An 18,598-nucleotide genomic window follows, 5' to 3' on the forward strand; every position below is an offset into this window, starting at 1 on the left:
CCTCTTCTGGTTGGGCCCCTGTTAACACCACTACCCGCCCCTCCCAATATTGTGCACACTGGTTAAATTGCACCTTTCCTCCCTAAGTGTGCCATGTCCCCCTCTCCCTCAGCATATCCTAGCTTCTACCACCTTTTCCCATCTAATGCCAGTCATCCTTTGGCTTTCTTCTTTGGGAAGAAAGAACCTTCCTCTAACCTGCTAGATTCATCCATTTCTCTGAACCACCCTTTCTCACACGTTAATTCTAATTTTTAATGTGTCTCTTTCCTGCTAGACTATAAAATCTGAAACGTTTGTCCTTTTCCTTACCGTATCTCAGATGGACAGATGGTTGGTCAGACAGCCGGTCTGAGAGACCCAGTGTCAGAGTGTTTAGTAGTTTTCCATTGCTCGTATAACAAATTACCATAAAGTTGTTGACAGAACTCAATTCCTTGTGTTTGTAGGACCAAGACCCCATTTTCTTTCTTTCTCTTTCTTTTTTCTTCTCTCTTTTCTTCCTTCCTTCCTTCCCTTTTTTTTTAAACAAATACTTGTATATATATTTCAGAAAGTCATCTCTTTGTAAAGATGGCAAATCATTTTCCAAGATAATGTTTCCTGACATTTAAAAAAAACCCACACAAGATAGATAAAATGGGATCTAATCCAATAGAGGTAAATAAAAAATGTCCAAAGAATTTAGCTCTCTGCTCCTCAGGAACCCAGTCTGGATTTCTGCCCTGATTCCGCTATAAATGTGCTTTCTCAACTCAGGATCAATCACCAGAGACTCTCTATATCATCTCCCCCCATACATTTGGGAAGCTCTTTCACCATGAAGCTAATTTGAATATTATGTTTCTGTGTATATATATTTAAAATTTTAATTCCATATAGTTAACATACAGTGTTAGTTTCAGGTGTACAATATAGTGAGTCAACAATTCTATTACTCAGTGCTCTATCAAGATAAGTGTACTCTTAATCCCCTTCACCTATTTCACCCATCGCCCACCCACCTCCCCTCTGGTAACTATCTGTTTGTTCTCTATATAGTTCAGAGTCTGTTTTTTGGCTTGTCTGTCATTTTGTTTGTTTGTTTGTTTGTTTGTTTCTTAAATTCCACATATGAATGAAGGCATATGGTATTTGTCTTTCGCTGACTGACTTATTTCACTTAGCATTGTACTCTCTAAATCCATCCATGTCATTGCAAATGGCAAGATTTCATTCTTTTTTATGGCCGAATAATACTCCACTACACACACAGACACGCACACACACACATCTTTATCCATTCATCTAATGGACACTTGGGCTGCTTCCGTAATTTGGCTATTATAAATAATGCTGCTATAAACACCAGGGTGCATATGTCCCTTTGAATTAGTGTTTTTGATTCTTTGGGTAAATACCCAGTAGTGTAATTACTGGATCATATGGTAATTCTATTTTTAATTTTTTGAGGAACCTCCATACTGTTTCCCACAGTGGCTGCACCAGTTTGCCTTCCCACCAACAGTGCACAGGATTCCTTTTTCTCCACATCTTTACCAACACTTGTTTCTTGTGTTTTTTATTTTAGTCATTAGGACAGGTGTGAAGTGGTATCTCATTGTAGTTTTGATTTGAATTTCCCTGAGAAGTGATGAGCATCTTTTCATGTATCTGCTGGCCATCTGTATGTCGTCTTTGGAGAAATGTCTGTTCATGTCTTCTGCCCATTTTTTAATTGGATTATTTGTTTTTTGGGTGTTTTGTAAGTTTTTTATATGTTTTGGATACTAACGCTTTATCTGGTGTGTCGTTTGCAAATATCTTTTCCTTTTCAGTAGCTTGTCTTTTAGTTCTGTTGATTGTTTTCTTCACCGTGCAGAAGCTTTTTATATTCATTTAGTCCCAGTGGTTTAATTTTGCTTTTATTTCCCTTGTCTCAGGAGACATATCTAGGAAAAAAAGTTGCTACAGCCAGTGTCAGAGAAGGTACTGCCTGGGCTTTCTTCTAGGATTTGTATGGCTTCAGGCCTCACATTTAGGTCTTTAATCCATTTTGAGTTTCTTTTTGTCAGTGGTGTAAGAAAGTGGATCAGCTTCATTCTTTTGCATGGAGCTGTCCAGTTTTCCCAGCACCATTTGTTGAAGAGACTGTCTTTTTCCCATTGCATATTGTTGCCTCCTTTGTCAGCGATTCATTGACCATATAATTGTGGGTTTGTTTCTGAGCTTTTTATTCTGTTCCATTGATCTATGTGTCTATTTTTGTGCCAGTATCATAATGTTTTGATTACTGCAGCTTTGTAGTATAATTTGAAATCTGGAATTGTGATACTTCAGGTTTGTTTTTTCTTTTACAAGATTGCCTTGGCCATTCAGGATCTTTTGTGGTTCCACACAGATTTTAGGATTATTTGTTCTAGTTCTAGAAAAAATGCTATTGGTATTTTGATAGGAATTGCATTAAATCTGTAGATTGCTTTGGGTAATATGGACATTTTAACAATATTTGTTCTTCAACCCATTAGCATGGAATGTCTTTCCATTTCTTTGCATTGTCTTAAATTTCTTTCTTTGATGTTTTATAGTTTTCAGAGTATAGGTCTTTCACCTCCTTGGTTAAGTTTATTTTGGGTTCAGTTGTAAATGGGCTTGTTTTCTTAATTTCTCTTTCTGCTGCTTCATTATTGGTGTATAGAAATGCAAGAGATTTCTGTAGATTGATTTTTGTATCCTGTGACTTTACTGAATTCATTTATTAGTGCTAATAGTTTTATGGTGGAGTCTTTGGGTTTTCTCTATAATCATGTCATCTACAAATAGTGAAAGTTTTACTTTTTCCTTACCAGTTTGGATGCCTTTTATTCCTTTTTCTTGTCTGATTGCTGTGGCTAGTACTTCCAGTACTCTGTTGAATAAAAGTGGTGAGAGTGGACATTCTTGTCTTATTCTTGACCTTAAGGGTGAAGTTCTCAGTTTTTGTTTTTGTTTAAGATTTTATTTATTTTTTAAGTAAACTGTCTCCCCAACATGGGGCTCAAACTCATGACCCTGTGTCTAAGAGTCACACACCCCACTGACGGAGCCAGTGAGGTACCCCAAAAACTCCACTGAGTATGATGCTTGCTGTGCCAAGACCTCATTTTCTTGCTGGCTGTTAGGTGAATGACATTCCCTGCTTCTAAAGGCCACTCATATTTCTTGGCTTCTGGTCTCTCCTCCTTTCTTCCATCTTCAAAGCTAGCTAAGCTGGGTGGAGTCTTTCATATCCTCCCTTTTCCATCTCATTTTACTAACCCATCTGGAAAAGATCTCTGCTTTTAAGTACTCATGATTAGATTGGCCCTACCCAGATAACCCAGGATAATTTCCTTGTCTTAAGACCTGTACCCTTAGTCATAGCTGCAAAGTCCCGTTTACCGTGTCCAGTGATCCAGGTACAGGTTACAGGGATTATGGCGTAGACATCTTCGGGGGGCATTGTTCCGTCTACTCCAGAATCCATGTTGTTTTCCTCCCACAGTACTTCCTCCAGAAATTACTTTTACTGGTTTGTGGCTTCATTGGTACTTGTTTAATTATAAACAGTATTCCTTTGGTTTTGCTAGATAAAACTACTGTAAGTGACTAGTGCTACGTGTGTGTTTGTAATAAGAATGAGTGAGTGAATGAATACATACTGTGCTCTCAGATCTGATAAACTGCACATTACAAAAGTAAAACAAACTCCAGAAAGACAAACCACCATGAATTGTGTCAGCAGAGAGATCCTACATTGCAGAGGGAATTGTTGAGTTTATGGAATGGTTAAACAGGAGGTAAGGAATTTCATTATCACTAGCATTTTTGTCCTTTATCTAATTACTGTAATTGTGTAGTGGTATATCAAGACTCAGTTACAGTCTTTTGTGTTAAAGTGGCCGTGAGAAAATAAAATGGAAATGTTTCTTCATCCCTCAGCATCCTTTACAGAGTCATAGAAATTTAGAGCTGGAAGGGATCTATGGCCAATTCTCTTGAGCTAAATAAAGGTAAGATTGCTGCCTAAAGGAAAGATTGGCTGAAGATTTTAGAATTTGACAGGGTAGCTTAAATCGTAGTTTTGAGATATAATATTGCTTAAAGTGAGAGAAAGCAATAAGAGGAAGAATATTCCTTGCTCTTGATTGGCAGTGGCTGAAATACATTAATTTTCAAAATGTGTAATTATTAAAAAGTATTTTCCATAGGATCTCTGTGAGAATAAATAATAAACTATAATAAGATGTGAATTACCTTAGTTACTGAATATTAAACTACAAAGTACAAAAACAGATTTAAATGGAGAGAAAAATCTAGTGCATGAAATTGAGGTCATATGTGCTAGTGATGTATGACTTACAGGAAGTAATAAGAAGGGGGAAAAAGAGAAGTAAATGGTATACTTTTAAGCTGATGGGACCTATTTTAAGGGTGGAATTTAAATTGCTGTTCTTTAAAACTTGAGTTCTTACCCTCCCCCAACTATATAAGGGGGGGGAAACCCTGATCAAAGTAAATCTCTCCCCTCCCCCCTTCAGAGTATACTTCTTAAAGTGGACCAGCAAGCTGTCTTTGTTTGCTGTTCCCGAGCAGAAAGACGTGATTGATACCGTTTTTATATATTTCAACTTCCTCCCCCTGTACTAATTTGAATGAGAGGAGCCTTTATAAAAGAATAGTGTCATAGGTTAAATGCATCTGCCTGGGTGTCTCTGCAGCCTGAGGTTGTAATCCTATGACAACATTTTATTTGCTCAACATCTTAAATACAGATGTTTGGATTTTTTTTAAACTCAGGAATAGTGTGCTTTTATTAACGGTATTGATGATTGATTTTGAATGTTTTTACTTCAAAAAGCCAAATCTCCTAGTGGGTGGAATTTTACGAAGCACCTGTTAAGCTTTAGGGAGGAGGACCTTTTTGGCAGCAACCCAAAATACATATTTAAACAATGAGCCTGCCAAAGTCAGGAAATTATAAAACAGTTTTGAAATTGCAGAATCTGCCTTTTTTATTACCCTCAGGTTTCTTTTGCAGCTTAGTTATAAGTTCTTTCACGTGGGATTTACTAATGTTTAAGACCAGATTTAGAAAAATAAAATGAAACTTAGAGATCTCAGGTTTGTGTGATAAAAGACCATTACGTTTTAAACAGAACTGTCTTCCAAAAAGTGTAGGCTCATACTCCCTAAGCCTTTTGGAGAAATCTATGACTCTGTATAGTCTGGGTGGCTTCCTTGAGTGGTGTTGCCCCTCAGGGTCTCCACTTTTCCTCTGTGATGTGAGCGAAGCTAGATGAAAAGTGTGCCCGAAACAGTGTGAAAAAGCTGGACACTCAGGAAAATGGGGGAAGCCTGCAGGGGTGTTGCTTCTTGGCATATTCCATTCGACCTGGATCTTCCAACTTCTTAACTCTCAAGTTCATGATTTCTGCTTCTACTTCCAAAATTTAAATGCAGGACCCAGAGGCAAGAGGGCAACAGTATCTTCTTTGTATGTCCCAGCAATGGGATATTCTCTGTATAATATATTTTTTTTGCATTTATAATTGTATTTTTAAGCAGCTCGTTTTTTTTATTTAGCTGTCATTTTAAGTTCTGTGATTTTGAACTTCATACTTTCCTCACAGTCCAGCAAACCGGCAAACTTTGTGTAAATGGTGGTTGATGAGGAGGGCCAGGGCAGTAAGGAGATGAACCGAAGGCACAGGAATGAGAACGTGATTGGAGCATACGTTGTCTTCAAGTTCTCCGAGACTTGTGATGGGAACTGGTATAAATTTAAGTCTTTAACTGACATTATCACTCTCTGTTAAATATGAGGGAATGAGAGTTGAAAAAATCTAAAGCCGCATTCCCATAAAGCAGTTTCCTTTTTATTCTTCTAGGACACCCATCCTGTTTGAAATTTTGTCCTGAATTAACAACAAACGTAAAGGCCTTAAGGTGGCAGTGCATCGAATGCAAGACATGCAGTGCATGTAGAATCCAAGGCAAAAATGCAGTAAGTATGGCTCTCAGTAGTCTATCTCCAACTAAATTGTGAGTTTTCGGTGTTAAGGTTTTTATTTTTGTAGAGTGTTGCTATTTTGTTTTAAAGATTTAAATACAATGTGATGTCAGATTTCAGCAGGGATCGTGCTACCCCTTCATTATTTTTGATTATTGTTCGTCGGATAAGAATTTGTGGCCTTTTACAGCTGATTTCAGTCTCAATTACTCTCTTAATATGTTATCTTACAGGATAATATGCTTTTTTGTGACTCCTGTGATAGAGGATTCCATATGGAGTGCTGTGACCCCCCACTTTCCAGAATGCCAAAAGGTGAACTTTTAAACTATAGTAAAAATGTGTTTTATTACGTACTCATTAGCCTTGTCCAGCCCAGAGGTATACAGGTTCCGTAAGCATTTATTCATCCCTCCCACCCTCCTTGTTCCTGTGGGTTTGGCACAGGTTGTGGACAGAGGAGTATAAAAGCATTTAGTTTGCGGGCAATGTATATAATAAAGACTCTAATTCAGACACAGGGTTAAAGAAGAGCATTCCTCTCCCAAAACCATTCCCTTATTAGAATAAATTTAGATTAGGTATGTCAGAAGTTTAGAACATTCTCCATATTATTCAGTACTGTGTTCAGAGGTGAGAAATTACCTATTTTCCATAATGGTTGTAATGATGTCTCCAAAGTCCTACAACAGGAGCCATCCCACGTTTCTTGGCCATTAGTTGATAATGTAAACATGGGCATATGAACTCTTTTATCTGGATATATCCATATGGCATATGGATTTTTGTCTCTATTTGTTGTGTAAGTAAGCCTAGCTCAGCCTTCTTCTCCTCATTTTATAATATATTAAGCATTAGAAATTACTGCCTCTTTATAAAATTTATTCATTTTTTTATTGTGAAAGATTTAGTAAATACAGATTGACAAGAAGGAATAAGAAAATCAGAAATTCCTTCCCAGCTCCCTACACACTTTTTTAAAAAAAAGAAATGGAACATTCTATACATGTTTTTGTAATCTTACGTCTTTTCCATCTTTATAAATAAGATTCTAACGTCCCCACATCACTAAATGCTCTCCTAAACACAGTTTTTAATGAGTGCATAAAACTCTATAGTATAGAGCAGGCGTTACACACCCGGTGACTGGGGGCCGCAGTTAGGCTTTGTTGGGAACAACATACATCTATTTTAAGACTCCTTTAAATGCACTGCAGGCGAGCTGGCACAGTATTTTTAAAATTTTGAATTTGCGTCTTTTAGGTGGAGTATGCATGTTCCAACTTGCCCCAATCTCACTCCTCCCTCTTGTCTTGAATTCCAGCTTGCTTCAGTCACATGCATTATCCCTGGGTGGCTCCTGAGCATATTTGATTGTGCAACCCCATGTATAAACAAACCATAACTTACTTAACCAATCCCCTATGGTGGACATTACAAATGTTTCAATTTTTTCCATCCACAATTATTTCCTTAAGATAAATTCCTAGGGGAGGAAGTGCTGGATCAAAGGCTATGTACATGAAATGTTGTATCAGTTTTCAGACCGACCACCAGTGTGTGAGAATACCTGTTTTCCTGTATTATGACCAACACTCACCATTACTATATGTCATTAAGTCCAAGACACAGTTTAAAAAAAAAAAAAAATCAGATGCTTTTTGTAGGCAATAGTGTCTCAGACTCAATGAAATACAGTGCTATTATTTAAAATTTTTACCAATGTGATAATAGAAAAAAGATGTCTGGTAATTTTTTTCTTTAAGCAGTGAGATTGAAAGCATTTTGTGTTTGATTATTGGCTGTTTGTATATCATCTTTGTAAAATGCTTGTTTTTACCCATTAATCATTTTTCTCTTGGTGTTTTCACCTTTTTCTTACTGATTTGTAGAAGCTCTTTATATTTTTATGTAGCCCAATCCATGAATCTTTGTCTTTATGGCTTTAGTCTTAAATGTCAGTCGTGCTAAAATTAAATATCCACATATTTTTCCTGATACTTGTAACATTTAATTTTGTCATAATATTCATCTGCATAGAATTTATTTTTATAAAGGATAGGAAGTAATTCTTTTCCTTCCTATAGATGGCTGTTTGTTCTATCACCACTTCACTGAGTCATTGCATCCTTTCCCCAGTGACTTGAAATATGACCTTTTGATATGCTAAACTTTTTTATAGGCTTCAGTTGTTTGGGTCTAAAAATTCTTGTCCAGTGACCTATTTCCCTATGCCAGATGTATAGTTTTAATTATTGCAGTTCCAGAGTACTTAAAAATTGTTTTAATTCAAAAATTATCTTTTATACTGATACTTTCTTTTTTTTTTTAGTGTGGAAGAGTTCCAGAAAGAAATAAAAACAAATATTTTTTTTCTTCCCCAGAAATTCCAAAAACCGATTGACTTGAAAATGTGTCCCTCTAATTGAAAGATACATAATATCTGACAGGATCGGATTTTCCTGTGTATTTGTGTGGTGGAGGGAGGTTTGGTGACATGTTGCGAAAAGCCTCATAGAAGGGTTCAGAGATAGGGGCAGCCCTCTGCTCTCACCACCTTGACCCTGGGGGGAAATTGACCTTTAATGATGACTTCCTGAGGAGGATGACACAAGGGAATGACCTACCTTCTTGAATAAAGTTCTGCATATGGCACCCTTGGGCAGCTTATTTCAGCTGCAGTTTATATTTAATATCTTCTCCTAAAATGAAACATTAAAATATTTTTCTCATATATATATTAATTCAGGGATGTGGATTTGCCAAGTCTGCAGACCAAAGAAAAAGGGAAGAAAACTACTTCATGAGAAAGCTGCACAAATAAAACGACGATATGCAAAACCCATTGGACGACCGAAAAATAAATTAAAGCAACGATTGTTGTAGGTTGAGATCTTATCAAAAGAAATCTTTTATGTTGTGCTTTAAAATATAGGCAATTGTAACCCCCTTAGATTCCATTAACTTTTTAGCATCATTTTACAAACTCAAGGGATGAGGAATAGTTCTCCTTTTGCATAAGCTGTGGAAATTTTTTGAAAATAATATTTTTAATTACAATTGGCATTTGGGGAGCTTCTGTTGGCAGTATCTGTGATGTAGCAGGATGGAAGCAGAATGTAAGAATTGGAAACAGTCATTCTGCCTACTTTATTACTGGCTGAGCATTAGAAAACCTTAATTATATAAATATTTTTATGGGGATTTTAAAACAAGAGAGGGATTTATTCACATCTATGAGTGAATCTCTTGTCACTCCGGGTAGCATTTTAGAAAAAAAACCTTCTCTTTTCTGGTGCTAATTTAGTATTACAGCATTTAAGATCCCTTATATGAAATAGGAGCCTCTGAGAAACCTGTAAATGACTGTCCTCATGTTTGCACACAAAGAGTTAGAACTGTTTGGTATGTGCACATGTGTGCAGACATAAACATATGAAATAGTATGTTCACAGTGGCCTGCACATCTACTATGATAACTTCATTTCTACTAGCCTATGGCCATATAGTTGCCATTAAAGCCCAGTAGAACATTTAGCCAGTGTTACTTAGATAAGTAGAGGAAGGATAAGGGGAGAAAGGATTTTTTTTTTTTTTTAACCTTTAGAATATAGAATTGACTATCAACGTTAAATAGGGAGTTGCATATCTAAAGGAGTTCTGTCACTAAGACCATGGCCCACCTCTTTAAGCTTAGTAAAAGGGAATAGGTGCTCTCTGCATACATTGTGAACAAACACCAGATACCTTACTTACTTGCTACTCTTCCCCCTAATTTAACTGAAGCAATTCACTACCTTACCTGCTCTCAGAAAAACCATCAACTCCTGCACCTCTGTTTCCCAACGGAGAAATAGAAAATGCATGTTCCTTTATAGTTTTTTTTTTTTTTTTTTATGAAAGCCCTTTAACTGGTGGACATTTTTTAAATGGAATTTTTGTTAATTTCTCGGGGCAAACATGAAACGTTTATTAATAACATCTTTCATATTAGCATCATTTGAAGTAGAAATTATATGTTTTTGCATTCATCCTGTGTAAGCATTGTTCTCAAAATGGGACTGTATCCTCAGGGCCCAATTAAAAATACCAAATTAGGATATAAACTTTCCAAACAAAGGACACAGCTGAAAATTGCATCTGGCACCAGTCCTAACTTTTTGTTTGTCCAAAATTGTCCTTTGAGCTTAGGAATTTTTAAGACAGTCTAGGGAGTTTTCCTTTTTACATGCTTTATAAGCATCTTATCCTTTCTGGGCAATCGATTCCAGATACAGTCCAAATGCAGCATTCTAATGGGAAACATTTTAGCTCAGATAATTGTTTATTGGTAACCCTCACTGTGACACTAGAGATCTCCAGTGTTAACCTGATTTGGCTGGATCATTGGTGTAGGGCAAAGCTCTTGGTGGTGGAGCTGCCTCAGATGAGCCCAGTAGCTCGCCCCGTTGCTGCACCAGAGTCCACTGCAGCTGACTGCTGAAATTGTTCGTTAATGTTCAAGATGACCATTAACATGTGCTCTTCTGTTTGTAATTAAGATATTTTTATAATGGAGTATCATATCATTTTCAGGCTTCCATTTCTTCATTATGAGCCTTCAGCTAAATTGATAATTTTTAAAGTGCGTTCTTGGGCCCCGGCACTGCCATAATTCACATGCAAACGTTTCTATTGTATAAAATTCTGCTGCAAAATGGGTAGCTTTCTAAGCCCTAGCCTGAGGTGAAGGCAGGCAGCTGCTGTTCCTCTAAGCAGCTGTGGTAGTGGAATGGCCACTGGTCTCTATTGACCACACAGCTGGATGGGCAGAACCAGCCTCAAATGAGCTGAAATAGTGTATAAAGATTCTATTGCCAAGTATCTGATAAAGACCATGGTAAATGTGCTGCTTCTTCACCAGACTTTTCCATGTCACGTCTGACCTGCTGTAGCTTTTCTTTAATCATTTCTTCAGTTTTTGCTATTGTTGTCCTTTTTTCAGCAATATTTTATGCTGTAATTAATTGTCTCCTCGACTTAGAGAGTATTATTGGTTATCTTACCATCCTAAGCATAAACTGCCGAGAGGAAGAGGATATCTTTAATGTTTTCTTTAACAACAACAAAGTACTAATTTATAGACCTACCCAAATTCTATTTATATAAATTTTCCAATTGAATTAAAATTGCTTCTCACTAGAGATTAGATGCACTTTTCACGTCTAGATAATACTTAATGACTTATGTCCTTTACTGCCTTTTTTTTTTTTTAAGATTTTATTTATTCATTTGGGACAGAGAGAGAGAGAGAGCATGAGCAGGGGAGAGGCAGAGGGAGAGGGAGAAGCAGGCTCCCAGCCGAGCCAGGAGCCAGACGTGGGGCTTGATCCCAGGACCCTGGGATCATGACTTGAGCTGAAGGCAGACGCTTAACCATCTGAGCCACCCAGGCGCCCCAAGTCCTTTACTACTTTTTAAAAGACGTAGGAAATCATAACGACTTGTGACCACATAGGGGGTACCATTTTTATTTAAGTATAATGAAAGCATTGCGCGTTCTTTGAGTTGCTTCAAAAATTGTCTTACTTCTATGGCCCCTGGGTCCATGCGGCTTCTTCCAGTCCATCTTGGCTGGGCCCTGGGAGGATCATGACATGCACATGTGGTGGCCGCTCCCCTTTTGAACAGAGAAACACCTAGATGGAGGCACACACACACACACACACACACACACACACACATAGTTCTGAGGGTTGCAGTTCGGCTTCTTAAGTTTAAGCACATTGAATGCATCTAGTTGCTATAGATTTGTTTTAGATACCTTTATAATTCTATTATTAAATGCTGATACTATTCTTTAAATTTTTGCCTAGGTCTGTAACCAGTGATGAAGGATCCATGAATGCATTCACAGGAAGGGGGTCACCTGGTAGGGGTCAAAAGACTAAAGTCTGTACCACACCTTCATCTGGTCATGCTGCATCTGGGAAGGACTCAAGCAGCAGATTGGCTGTTACAGACCCCACTCGGCCTGGTGCCACCACCAAAATCACCACCACCTCCACCTACATTTCTGCCTCTACACTTAAAGTTAACAAGAAAACCAAAGGGCTCATTGATGGCCTTACTAAGTTTTTTACACCATCACCTGATGGTCGCAGATCACGAGGTGAAATAATAGACTTTTCAAAGCACTATCGTCCAAGGAAAAAGGTCTCTCAGAAACAGTCATGCACTTCTCATGTGTTGGCTACAGGTACCACACAAAAGCTAAAACCTCCACCTTCTTCACTTCCACCCCCAACCCCCATCTCTGGTCAGAGCCCCAGTTCACAGAAGTCCAGCACCTCCACTTCTTCTACCTCTCCCCAGAGTTGTTCTAGCCAGTCCAGTGTGCCCTCCTTTAGCAGTCTGACTAAGAACAGCCAGCTGAAGGCACTCTTTGATGGACTCTCTCATATCTATACCACTCAGGGACAGTCTCGAAAAAAGGGACACCCAAGTTACGCACCACCCAAACGTATGCGTCGTAAAACTGAATTATCTTCCACGGCAAAATCTAAAGCCCATTTCTTTGGAAAAAGAGATATTAGAAGTAGGTTTATTGCTCACTCCTCCTCCTCTAGCTGGGGGATGGCTAGAGGACGTATTTTTAAAGCAATTGCTCACTTCAAGCGAACAACTTATCTTAAAAAGCACAGGATGCTAGGCAGATTAAAATATAAAGTGACCCCTCAGATGGGGACCCCCTCACCAGGGAAGGGGAGCTTGACAGACGGAAGGATTAAACCTGATCAGGATGATGGTAAGCAAAAGGTCAAAGCTCCAACCAAACCTGCGTCCCGTCCCTTTCTCCCCAACCCCGAAAAAAATAAATCAATCAATTCCTATTTGTCACATAGGTCTTAGCTATTTCTCTCGTTCTCACTTCACTTTCATACAGAAGCAGTGAAACTTTGACCTTTTTCTAATGCTGACTAAACCTCCAAAATGTTTTTTCCCAACTAATACTCTCCCACCTTTTATTATTTATTTCCATCCGTAGTGACACTAGGACCCCCAGATGCCTCCGTAGTGTTGCTTACGGCTTTGTAGTCCCGCATGAGTAGCCGCTGTCACGCTTCTGCCGCGTTCCCTGCCGTGCCGCCGCCTCGGCCATGGCGCTGCTTGCTTCTGTGCCTCAGTGCTTCCCGCTGCGGTGGTTGGGGGGGGTGTCAGCTCCTCATTGCCGCTCCCTCTGCTCCATGGCTTTCTCATGACCGAGTCCATCCTGCTTCCTTCTCCACAAAGCCTGATCTGTGATTCTGTGAAGTGTGCTTTTGGGTGTGTGTGTGTGTGTGTGTCTGTGTGTGTATTCACTGTAGGGAGAAAACGGATTTCATGAATTCATTTAACAAATTGGCCCGTTGCATTGGCTACCCTTTATAAACCAAAACAACAACAACAAAAAAGAACCAAAAATGTGTCATTTCGACAAAGCGGTAGAATTTTTTTTTTTTTAATCTCAAAAGGGATAATGGGAATTCTATAACTAGACATTGATAGAACTTCTAATCTCGGCTGAAAAATATGATTTTTGCTTTGTATTGCTCTTTCCCTCGTTTGTTGAAACTATAAAAAGATGACAGTGGTAATTCAAATAAAAATTTGGGTACAGTAGGGAAAGGGTACTGCTGGATCTTTTGAGCAGTGCTTAGATATAAAAGCTTATAAAGCTTAAAAAAAATCCCTATTTGCCCACTATGCTAATTTGGTGCCATTTTGGTAATGTATGGTGGTTACTCATGATTCAAGTCAGTGAATGCACTTTCTGCTGGTTTTAAATGACAGATACTGAAATCAAAATAAGCATCAAACAAGAAAGTACAGATATAAATGTGATTGGAAACAAGGATACCGTTACTGAAGAGGATTTGGATGTTTTTAAGCAGGCCCAGGAACTTTCTTGGGAGGTAAGGCCAGGATACCACATTATAGTAACAAGGATAATACGTGATTTTTATATTTGTGACTATTATGAAATTACTGCTTTGATTTTACAGCGAATCCCCCCTCAGAATCCTTTGTGGTCCTTTAACTGTTATCATGATTGTTGTTGTTGACTCTAGCTTCAAAAGCAGAGTGACTTTATAGAGTTTTCTCCACTCTCAAAAGTTGATAAGGGCTCAGCTGGTCTCAGAAAATAGACCAGAGTAACAGTAGTTGAAGCAGATTTGGAAAAATGCTTCTAGGTATGAAGGACCAGATTTCTGATTATTTTTGTGGAAATGTAGAAAATAGCAGTTTTAAATGGTTAAAAAGAACATCGCTTTTAAATTTACCAATGGTTCTTCCAACACAGATGGCCAGCCATATGAAAAATGTCTCGTAATTTTAACACTTTGGCATTGATTAAGACAATATTGTGTTGCGTGATCAATTATAATCACTTTTATTTTCATTGTCCAGTAATTTGTTTAAATGATTCCACTTAAAATAGTAACTCCACGTAGTTTATTGTCACCAAAACAGGTAACAGGTAAGGCTTTTGGACTTTTTGAGGTCAGATTTATTATGGAGCATGAATTTGTTACATCAGTAGACCACATTCAGTTTCTATGGCAAACTTCACAGACAGACCTCACTTTCTTTTTGGTGTGGGGAGGGGGCTACCTGTAGGCTCTCAAGCTTTATTTTTAGGAGCAGCCACTTGGGCTAAATATTTCTGACAGTTTCTAATTTAAGGGGCTGTTGGATATTTCCATTCCTCATCTGCCCCATTGCCCCAACAATACCCTTTGTATTGTTTTCCTTTGACTAAGATAAATGTCAGAAATTCCCCCAGTTTCTTTGATCTGAAGTCCTTAAATACTATCAAATTTTCAGCCTACTTCTGCTGTTCATAGATAGACCTGATGAACAATAGGCCATTATCTGAAAGATGCTGTTAAATTTTAAGTCCTTTCTTTCCAGTACGGTAACACCAGCATTTCACTCATGAACATTTGTCTGTATCAGGCAGGCACAGTTCTTAACCTCATATAGCTTACTGCTTGGGAGTAAGGGAAGTAAGAGGAGATGGATATTAAACTGCAGACTTTCACAATTGATGATATAATTACAGTTGGGATCACTTTTAACTTCGTGGAGGAACAGGGGACTATAAGAGTGTCTAACAGCCGGATCATCTTCTAATTTACTCCGTTTTAATGCATTTCACCAGGTCATTAAATTCATCCAGTACAGTAGACATTCGTATGTATTTACCTTGTACTCATTTCCTGTCTTGGTAATACTGTTTCTTAGGGTATTAGTTTGTTTATTATGAATCTTATACAAAGTTGATGATTATTTTATAAGGTCCTCTAATGTGTTTTCAACAACATGAAAATTCCCCATGAAGATTAGTGTCTGTTCTTGGTAGGTTTTCATATCCACTGGTGAAAGAACCAAAAGGTAAGTGAAGAAATCCTCTTCTAATACACACATTTTTATTTCCTTTCTTTTCTTTTCTCTGACAGAAAATAGAGTGTGAAAGTGGAGTGGAAGACTGTGGCCGGTACCCTTCTGTAATAGAATTCGGGAAATACGAAATCCAAACCTGGTACTCCTCGCCTTACCCACAGGAATATGCAAGGTAATGGAACAGCCCAGAAGGTATATAACTTGAATGTCATATTTGTGAGGAAGGGGAATTCTCAGTTCTGAAGCAGGAATTAGGTGATTTTCAGGACATAAATTTTGATAGTTGAGTCTAAGCGCTTCCAAAACTATTACTTTTGCCAGCGTCTTTTTATAGTAGTTGTCACTGTTCTATGTAAACTCCTTCCACTCCTTAGTTACATGGGCATTGTAAATTTTGCCTTTGAGCTACATGCTTTCTCCTCTGGTTAATTGGACAAATGTTGTTTGTGGATGAAACCATATAAGGAGAAAAAACACTGGCCACTGTAAAGTAGTTGGTGGTTTCTTCTCATTGCCCTGTTTATTTTCCTAATTAGACCTGTTCGTATATCTCTGATATCTGACATTTTGTTTTCAAGCTTTTTACAGAAATGTAGCGGAAGGAGGAAAAATGAAAGAAAGTAGGTGGGGGTGGGTAGCCTTAAGAGACCCTTCTGCAAATCTTTACTTTTAGAGCACTTTTAGAGCCATTTGTGACTAACTTGTTAAAAATGAAGAGAAAATAATGATCCTAGAGTTTTCTTTTGTCTTGAACTAAGATTAGCTGTGAAATTGTCTTGAACTAATATGTCTAAAAATGGGTATCTTGTGAACAGATTTCTTCTTTCAGGTATATCAGGATATACTTTATTAGTATCTTCTCAAATGTTTTAGCCTGTGAAGTTTCTGACAATCACAAACTTGCTTTTCTTCTAGAGTAGATAATTGTCCTTTTCTCCATCACGTTGGTGTCTGGCCCATCATCTACTGGAGAAAGTGGGGAGGGTGTTTTAGAAGTTAAGTGGCAGAGTAAGAGTCAGGAGTCTTGGTTTCTCTTTCTAGCTTATATCACTTAGCTGTGTGCTCTTGAACAACTTTTTAAAAACACCTGTGAGCTTCAATTGGTATGGGTAATCATAAGTCATGTGTTCTGAGAGCTGTAGCTAACTTTCCCCAAAACCATTCTACCCATTCTTATACCCCAAAGACCTAGAAAGTGCTTCTAAACATTTTCTTACAAGACTAACAAAGTGTTTAAGTGTGATCGGGCACACATTAAAAATGTTACAATTTTAAAGGTGGAGAAAAAGTCATCATGGGAGAGAAATCTGTTTGTATAATGTTATTTAGAGTCGGTGGAATTGGTAGAAACAAGATCTTTTTATTTTACATTTATTACTTTAGATATATATGTTTATGATAAGACTTTAAAGTTACCTCATCCATCAATAGAAATGTTAACTAAATTCTAGGACTTCTCTGCCTTATATAAGTACACAGATCATTTTTAAAAATAATGAATTCACTTCCCTCTGAGTAAAAGATGATTACAGTTACACCACTGACCATATATACTATTGACACTATGACATTAAATCTGAAATTTGAAAAATACTCATGTTCACCTGACAGCAGGTCATCCTTATTGATTTTTCAAGTAGTGGTTCCAGGTCTGAAAACCTTTTGGTCTATATAACATTTCTAAGGAAACAAATGATTTGTTCACAAAATGATGGCAGCAAATATTATTATATTGAAAAATAACGTGAGCTTTGTACATTCTCTTTACTACTGGTTTTCTGTTATCTTTTTCTTTTCTTGAAACTACTTCTTCCAAATACTATTGCAGCTTTATTATGACTTGGAGAAAATTGAACAATATTTAATATTTTTTCCTGAACAGTATAATCAATCTGATAGATTCTTTGATTTTAAAATTTTAACAGGTTACCAAAGCTTTACCTGTGTGAATTCTGTCTTAAATATATGAAAAGTAAAAATATTTTGTTAAGACACTCAAAGAAATGTGGATGGTTTCATCCTCCAGCAAATGAAATTTACCGAAGGAAAGACCTTTCAGTATTTGAGGTAAGCATGTGTAAATAAAAAATTCAGCTTTTGAGACCTAGTTCTTTCAATTGTTCGTTATGTTCTGATTTGTTTCTGGAAGGTGCACAGTATATTTGATTTTGGCATTCGAATTTAGACGGCTCTTTTAAAGTATCTCCGTGTTTTGGAATGTTTAACCATATTGAACAGCCATTTAGATTGATGATGAATTCCTACTTCATCACATTAACTTTTTTGTCTTCCCCCAAATCCCTGTCTGCACCAGATATATTCACCAGTGAATTTATGATCTTCTCAGCTCTTTGTAAATTCTGCTTTCTTTGGCAGGAGAAATTAGCTTTGTTCAGCAGCTCCAGCCAATGTCTGGCAGGTGCTCACTCTTCCGGGGAATTGAGCAGCTGTACATATCTCCTCAATACACAACCACCTGTGTTTCCATCCATTTCTTGGCACGGTGGATAATCCTTTTGGTGAGACCCTAGCAGATGTTGGGACTGCCCCCCTCATCTGGGTAGATGGCCACCCCTGGAGAACTCTGCTGTTCACAGGAACCCCTTGTGGCCATGTGTCTGTCATTGTGGGTTCTTAAAGACATTTTGTGTTTTCAGAACTGATTTAGTAGCAGAAGGTCTTTGCCTGTATATCGTTTCATTGTTTCGTCATGTTCTATTGTCAGTTTCACGGATCCAGTTAAGCTGTGTCACTTGTACCTTGAGGAGACCAAGCCTTTCTTTCGTGTTCTTGCCTATTCTCAGGGATTCTTCATTCTCTCCTTTATTCTTGTTCCTCCTTTTGAGCATTTCCATTGCTCTGCCTAATTCCCTTCTCTGTTACCTATGTCGGTTTTCATGCATGGGTGCTCAGAACAAGCCCTCTTACACAGCAGACATGATGTCTTTTTTTTCTCTGAAATACAGTTTTACTTTAGGTTTCTCTATTTTTGAGTTGTTCAGACTGAAATTTATTATTCTGCCCCACATTTCACTTTAGTTCTGTTGGGTAATGTCTCCCATTATATTTAATATAGGGGAGGGTCCTACAGAGGTTTCTCTCATTGACTAAGCTACCTCTCACAGACAAGCCAGGGCCTGCTACTTTTTCCGACGGCCAGTC

General features: G+C 37.8%; 1 protein-coding gene across 5 annotated transcripts in view; it reads left to right on the top strand.

Annotated features, from left to right (window-relative positions):
* Positions 1–18,598, top strand: part of KAT6B (lysine acetyltransferase 6B) — a 181,355-nt gene that overhangs the window by 121,960 nt on the left and 40,797 nt on the right. For 3 of the 5 annotated variants that reach the window (XM_064594857.1, XM_045878150.3, XM_045878149.3), the window contains exons 5-11: positions 5,889–6,004; positions 6,244–6,325; positions 8,760–8,892; positions 11,866–12,797; positions 13,823–13,944; positions 15,493–15,608; positions 17,362–17,503. In XM_064594857.1, coding sequence (XP_064450927.1) covers positions 5,889–6,004; positions 6,244–6,325; positions 8,760–8,892; positions 11,866–12,797; positions 13,823–13,944; positions 15,493–15,608; positions 17,362–17,503 — 1,643 coding nt within the window. The remainder of the gene's footprint in view (positions 1–5,888; positions 6,005–6,243; positions 6,326–8,759; positions 8,893–11,865; positions 12,798–13,822; positions 13,945–15,492; positions 15,609–17,361; positions 17,504–18,598) is intronic. The other 2 variants (XM_045878151.3, XM_045878152.3) reach the window with 2 other exon arrangements.

This window comes from Mirounga angustirostris, unplaced genomic scaffold (assembly GCF_029215605.1).
Source record: "Mirounga angustirostris isolate CCGP_5_RB_7025 unplaced genomic scaffold, mMirAng1.0.hap1 SCAF_6, whole genome shotgun sequence".
Taxonomy (NCBI): Eukaryota; Metazoa; Chordata; class Mammalia; order Carnivora; family Phocidae; genus Mirounga; species Mirounga angustirostris.